The sequence below is a fragment of the Curcuma longa genome, unplaced genomic scaffold (assembly GCF_044706935.1).
Source record: "Curcuma longa cultivar G26 ecotype Majalengka, Jawa Barat unplaced genomic scaffold, ITB_CL_G26_1.1 contig_17857, whole genome shotgun sequence".
Lineage (NCBI taxonomy): Eukaryota > Viridiplantae > Streptophyta > Magnoliopsida > Zingiberales > Zingiberaceae > Curcuma > Curcuma longa.
In genome coordinates this window covers 9,058-16,020 of record NW_027430679.1, presented here as the reverse complement: position 1 = coordinate 16,020, position 6,963 = coordinate 9,058, and the positions used below count along the sequence as shown (strand labels likewise).

The following is a 6,963-nucleotide window of genomic DNA, read 5'->3' as shown; positions in this document are numbered from 1 at the left end:
TCCTCAAGAGGTGTACCATCAGTAGAACGAAGTTGTAAATGAAGATCCATAGGTGTCGCAGCTGTTCGACTATCTGTAATGCCAGAACTATGAATAAGGTCTTGTATGTATTTGGACTGAGAAAGGTAGTAGCCATCTGCCGAATGTAATACCTCAATCCCTAAGAAATAACTGAGTGAACCCAAATCAGACATTTGAAATTGCTCACTAAGTTGCTTCTTCACACAAGAAATGTGTTCCACATCGTCTCCCGTAATCAACATATCATCAACATATAGAAGAAGCAAAGTGCGTCCACGTGGAGAGAGATGAATAAATAGAGCAGGGTCATGATCACTAGGTAAAAACCCAGCAGCTTGTATCACAGATACAAAGCGCTCAAACCAAGCACGAGGAGCCTGTTTAAGACCATATAGAGCACGACGAAGGCGACAAACATGACCAGGAGGAGCATCAACACCTGGGGGTGGTTGCATATAAACTTCTTCATGCAAATCACCATGAAGAAAAGCATTCTTAACATCCATTTGAGAGATGGTCCAAGAAGAAGTAGCAGCCACGGCAATAAGAGTACGAACGGTAGTCATATGAGCAACTGGTGCAAATGTCTCATCATAATCTCGTCCTTGAGTTTGCTGAAAACCTCTAGCAACAAGACGAGCTTTGTATCTCTCGATAGAACCATCAGACTTGGTCTTAATTTTGAATACCCATTTAGATGTAATTGGCACTGCATGTGATGGTAGTGGAACAATATCCCAAGTGCCTGTACGATCAAGAGCAGCAAGCTCCTCAGACATAGCAAGTTGCCATTCCGGAATATTAGAAGCTTCTTGGTAAGTGGATGGCTCGACACTCACACATGTAAAACCATACTTGGCAGCGGGACCAATAGTAGCACGATCTCTTAAATTATATCTTGGACCAACCTGTAACTCATCAGGAACAGTATGAGACTCATCAATATCATTAGAAACATCAACAGCAGGTATATCAGGACTGGCCGTGGTGGTAGAACCAGATGGAGACACTGTGAGATTTGTGGGACGACGATGGAATACACGTGTGATAGGTGGTTTAGGATGAAATGGAGGTGGTACAGGAGGAGATGTAGTCCCCTGTGAAGGTGGAGTGATGGAAATAGAAGGAGCAGGAATAGGGGTAATATGATGAGAAGGAGTAGTGACATCATCAGAGGATGAGATAGGAGGTAGACACAGGAACGATGTGGATTCTGTGGGAGAATATGAGGGCCGAGTAGAGGGGTTATAAAAGAAAGGACGATCCTCAACAAAGGTCACATCGCGAGAGATACGTATGCGACGAGAAAAAGGATCATAACACCGATAACCTTTATGTTCAGGACTATATCCTAGAAAAACACATTCAACAGATTGTGCAGTCAACTTAGTTCGCTCACGAGGTGCAAGCAAAACATAACAAGTAGATCCAAAAACTCGGAGATGATCATAACTGGGAGAAGTACCAAAAAGAACTTCACCAGGACATTTTCCAGACAGTTTGGATGAGGGTTGTCTATTTATGAGATAGACAGCAGTAGAAACAGCTTCACCCCAAAAATGAGAAGGCACAAAAGATGAAATCAAAAGTGTGCGGGCAGTCTCTATAATATGACGATGTTTGCGTTCAGCAACACCATTCTGAGCATGAGCGCCAGGACAAGAGAGCTGAGCAAGAGTGCCCTCAGATGACAAAAATTGACGAAAAACATCAGACAAATACTCTCCCCCAGAGTCAGAGCGAAAAACTCTAATAGGAGTAGAAAATTGTGTGTGAACCATGCGGACAAAAGACTGATAAATAGAACACAACTGAGAGCGATGTTTCATAAAATAAACCCATGTATATCGAGAATGATCATCAATAAAAATGACATAATATTTGTGACCACCCTTTGTAGGAAAAGGTGCAGGACCCCATACATCAGAATGAATAAGATCAAAATGTCTAGCAGAATGAGAAATACTAGATGAATATGGTAGTTGTATTTGTTTTCCAAGTTTGCAACCCTTACAATGAAAATCAGACTCAATAGTTGTATGACCTAAACAACCTTTATTTATTAATGTGGACAGTCGAGACCCACAAAGATGACCAAGACGATGATGCCACTGGGCGAAGGAAGAACAAACAGAACCCGATGTAGCGGATGACACACGAGCAGAAGTTTCAATGGAAGAAGGAAGACGCAAAGTATCTAGGATGTAAAGGCTAGGAACACCTTTACGGCGATGGCCAGTCCCAATCACTTTCCCGCTTCGACGGTCCTGAATAAAACAAGATGAGTCATCAAATCCAACAAAACAATTTTGGTCGGTAACTTGACCAACCGAAAGAAGATTCATGGATAACTGAGGTACTAAAGAAACATTTGGTACAGAAAAATAAGGATTGCAAAGTGAACCCTGGTGAGTGATATGACAAGATGTACCATCAGCTGTCCGAATAGAAGCTCCATCAGTGACCGGCTTGCAAGCGACCAACTGGGACTGATCAGATGTCACATGAAAAGAAGCCCCTGAATCAAGTACCCAAGACGACGAAGGAGCAGTAACAGGTGAAGCAGCAGCAATAGACACTGAACCTCCAGGAGTGGAACCAGTACCACGACCACGAGCACCACGGGCAGTACCACGGGCAGCACGACGTGCACGATAGTCAACCAACTTCTCTGGATGAATAGAAAAACAATTCTCTGGAAGATGACCAGTCTTGCCACAATGCTTACAGGGCTCTGAAGAGAAGCTTTTTGGTACACTGATCCTTTGAGAAGCTGCCAACACACTATGAGAGACAAATGCAGAAGAAGACATAGACTTGAGACGTGTTTCTTCTGCAAGTAAATCAGACAATGCCTGTGCCATAGTGAGATCAGAAGAATTGTGAAGTAATCGTGTACGAATAGAATCATATTCAGCCCGAACTCCCATAACAAATCTGTAAGTGAAAAACTTTTCAATAAACTTGTGTGTTGGGCAAGGAACAGTTGTACACTCTGGTATCATGGAAATCAGTGATCCCATCAAACGATCAAAAGCAGAGTAGTACTCATCAATGGACATATCATTCTGCATAATTTCATGAGTTTGCTGCATGAGATTATGTAAAAGAGCACCACTATCCTGAACATAGCGCTTCTTCAAGTTGTTCCATATGTCCTTAGCTGTTTTGAACTTAGAAAGACTCATAATCATGGATTGTTTAGTACTATTGACCATGGCAGCCATCACTTTTCCATCATTAATATGTCATTCTGTTATTGCAGCAGCATTACTACCATCATTCTTAAGCACAGGTGGAGATTCATTTAAATGAAAAAGTAAACCATAACCTCTTAATGCAGTCTCTACACAGAAAGCCCACTCTGGATAATTCTGACCATCTAAGGTGATATTAATAATTATTGCATTTACATTTATTGAAGACATGTTGAGAAGTGCTCGTGATAGAACCTGGCGACCAGTTCAGTTAGTCCCTTTCCCTGTTCGGTGGTGAAATCGTGCAAATCCCTTTGTTGATAGTGCCTTGTTGCCGATCAGACGCACGAAGGAATCGCCTTCGTCCTCTTCTCCTTGGCTGCAGCGACGAAGCAAGGGGAAGAGGAGAGGAAGTGGACCGGCGGCTAGGGCAGAGAAGGAAGGACGCGTTGTGTCGCGCGGCGGCTCTGTTTAGGCGACCGGCGACGGGGCGGTGGCCTGAGCACGGCGGCGTCAGGTGGCGAGCGGCTCTCCTCAGGCGACGAGCGACGAAGGTGGTGACTAGGGTGGAAGACGGCAAGCAAGCGAAGAAAAGGAGGAGAGGACTGAGGGGCGGGACAGGGAGTCGGCGCTTGAAGGCGGTGGAAGCAGCGTCGCTCGGACACGACAGGCAGCAAGCGCGGCGCGACACGATGATCGCGGCGCTGAGAAAAAACGGGCAGCGGCTCCTGGCGACGGAGGAAGCCGAGGAGGATTGGCGGCGGCGGCACGCGAGAGGAAAACTTGGAAACAAAAACCGGTGAGGAAAGAAATCGACAAAAGTCAGGGAGGAAGTAGCCTAAACCCTATCGCTCTGATACCATGTGACGAATTAGGATTTGGAATTATTATTATCCAATAGTTACATACAACTATATATAGATAACAGGACCTTTATGGGCCTTAACCCTAATATGTATATGGGCTTTAACATTAGGCACGATTGCACTAACACTAGATCCCATCTAACATTAGAATGCAATGCTTATATCTTTTCCGCCATAACTTATATCCACTTTTGTATTTGAGAGCATCTCTGTAAGAGTTAGGAATATAATGTAAAACAAAAGAAAAAAATGAAGGTAGAATGGCTAGGTAATAGTGAAATGTAAGATAAGAAGTGAGAAATTGGATGAGATGGAAAACAACTGCGAGTATCTTTTTTAGGAAAGTTTAAATCAAATGATGGATTCAGAACAAGAGTTAGTGTCACACAAGCATTAGAGTTTTATAGTTGTCTAATGTAGGTCCTAATGGTGGGGCTTCTAGTATTGGTGATCCTACAAAAGAAGATACTGGTAGAGGTAATAAAATAGGCAATGACATAGTGATGTAGCACGACAAATCTCACATAAAAAGGGAAAATTTATTAATTCAAACCTGTCTAATATGTGAGATCATAAACTTTTTTTTAGATTGATAATAATACTTATTCTTCATGAAATAATGACTCAATAAAAACCTAACTAATTTTTCCAAAAAATTAAACAACTATTTAAAAAAGTCTCTGATTTCTAGAAATATAACGTTATAAAATTTGATGATTTTGACATATTTGAACTTTTCAATAATATTTTAAATAGGATTTAAAATGCCAACTGCATTACCTAAGAATTAGAAGCATCTTAATCACAAATTCTAAAATAGTTGGTGAGTCTAAGAAGAACTGAATATTGACACTATTAGGAAACATCAAGTGATATTGTTCTGATTGACAACATTTGTATTCAAAACTCTTAACATAAGATAAAGTGGGGATTGTTTTTTGAAGTTTAAAAGATTCAAAATGACTAAGAAAATTATGAATTCGTAGACATTGTTGCGTAGGACCAGTGATAAGAGTAGATCAAAGTGGTGTAGATAGTCAATATAAACTTTGAGACTTATATCCAACACTAATCACCTTCCTTGTACATGAATCTTTAATGGAAATAGAGTTACTGGTAAATATTATAGAGCAATTTAAATATTTTATAAGGTTATTAACTAATAATAAGTTCAAAGAGAAATCATACACGGAAATGTCTTTTGCCAATATAAAAGAACCATGCAAGGATGACATTGAACAATTTATTATTACTTTATATGTAGAGTACCTGAGTCAAAAATCCAAGAGAAGGTTGGATGGAATATAACACAAGTGTATCAAAAATACCTCTGCGAATAAAATAACAGTATGAGGATGTATTGCAGTATGAAGCTGGAGAAAGCGTGAATACTTCTATACTCCTCAATAGGAACTGTGTGATAATAAAGATAGAACCCAATGAAACATCTTTAATCTCTATTGATTTGACTATGCTATATGAGCCATGTAGAGGATAACTTGGTTGAGAAGCATGAAGAGAGTATTTGATGTCTCTGACATATCTAAGTTTTCCATAGTGGGTATATTTGGGTCTTCCGTTTAGACTTTCATGATTTCTCCTACGACCTTCTCTACCACCTGAAGCCCCTCTAGATGACAATTGAGTGGCCAACTGGATTTATCAACCGAGGGGTCTGATGGTTTTGGAGATTTGGTTAATGCCCTCAACATCTTTATATAAGCATTGAATAGAGGTGAGATGAAGGTGCCTCCTAGGATCTGAGTCTTCACAGGCTCTAACTTCAGTCAAACTGTGTCAAAGTATATAATGGTCAAAAGCTGATCAAGATGCTGTTGCATGGCTCTTACATCTAATGTATTCAAAAGATATCCACAGATCAGTAGCAATAGCCTGAACTCTACCACTGTGTGAACATCTCTATGTCAGACAGTGGCACTCTGAAGAGACTATTTTCAGACCATAAGCTAAAGAAAATATCATTGATGTATAGATCTCTAGCATGTGTTCACGTCTAGATCTCTAGCGTATGTCCAAGTCTCATAACATGAAAAAAAAGCATTAAAACAATGCTCATGAGGATGAGACCAGTAGATTGCCTAAGAAGAAGAGTAACTGTGCATCAATCTGCTCTCATGAAGCTCTAATGGGCTCTGGGATATTGGCAGCTTGGGTAGTGAGATATTCCAATTGTCCTTGACTCATAAACCAAGCACTAATTGCGTACACCACTAAACACAATTTGTGTTCAATTTTCTGTGGTAATATTCATGGATCTTGAAAGATTCAAGGAAGTAGTACATTGAACATATGTTGATGTGTTGGAGGAGCTTGACATTTTGAAACAATTTCCTTTTTAGGAGGGATTAGGTTGTTTTTAGAATGTCTATCACCATGAAATGATGAGGACAAATGGCTATAGATTCAAATGACCACGAGATGATAAACATTTATCTAATACCTAATTGGTTGATCTAGGGTTCACACACTAAAGCCGCATGTTGGGACGCGGATGCCCAGAGTTGGTCAGAGTTGTAGAGTTGTAGAGGCATGGATGGCCAGCCGGGAATTGGCTGATGATGAAGGGATCCAAGGTTGTTGGCAGAGGAACATTGGAGATTAATAAGTTTTTGTTTTTTTGATCTCAAAGAGCAAGCCATTGCTATTCTAGAAGGGATCAACATGATAATCCATTGTAAATCGCTATCTATCACAAATTGGAAGGGGGGACGAATGAGGTCGATTGAAGGTAGGTACAAGGGAGTTGACGACGATGAGGCAACTACGCTGTCTGGAAACGGCGACAACACTGCCGTCTCCGTTTCCGAAACGCTGGGAAACGTTTCCATCCGTGGAAACTTACAAGAAACGGTTGGTCC

At 40.8% G+C, this 6,963-nt stretch overlaps 1 protein-coding gene across 1 annotated transcript; it reads right to left on the bottom strand.

Annotated features, from left to right (window-relative positions):
• Window positions 1-1,283: 1,283 nt before the first annotated feature.
• LOC141816726 (uncharacterized) lies at window positions 1,284-3,437 on the bottom strand. Its single transcript, XM_074704472.1, has 2 exons — window positions 2,453-3,437; window positions 1,284-2,288 (listed from the first exon to the last, which is right to left on the bottom strand). Exons 1-2 carry the CDS (start codon window positions 3,246-3,248, stop codon window positions 2,245-2,247), a joined length of 840 nt encoding a protein of 279 aa, XP_074560573.1. The 5' UTR covers window positions 3,249-3,437; the 3' UTR covers window positions 1,284-2,244.
• Between the last annotated feature and the right edge of the window lie 3,526 nt (window positions 3,438-6,963).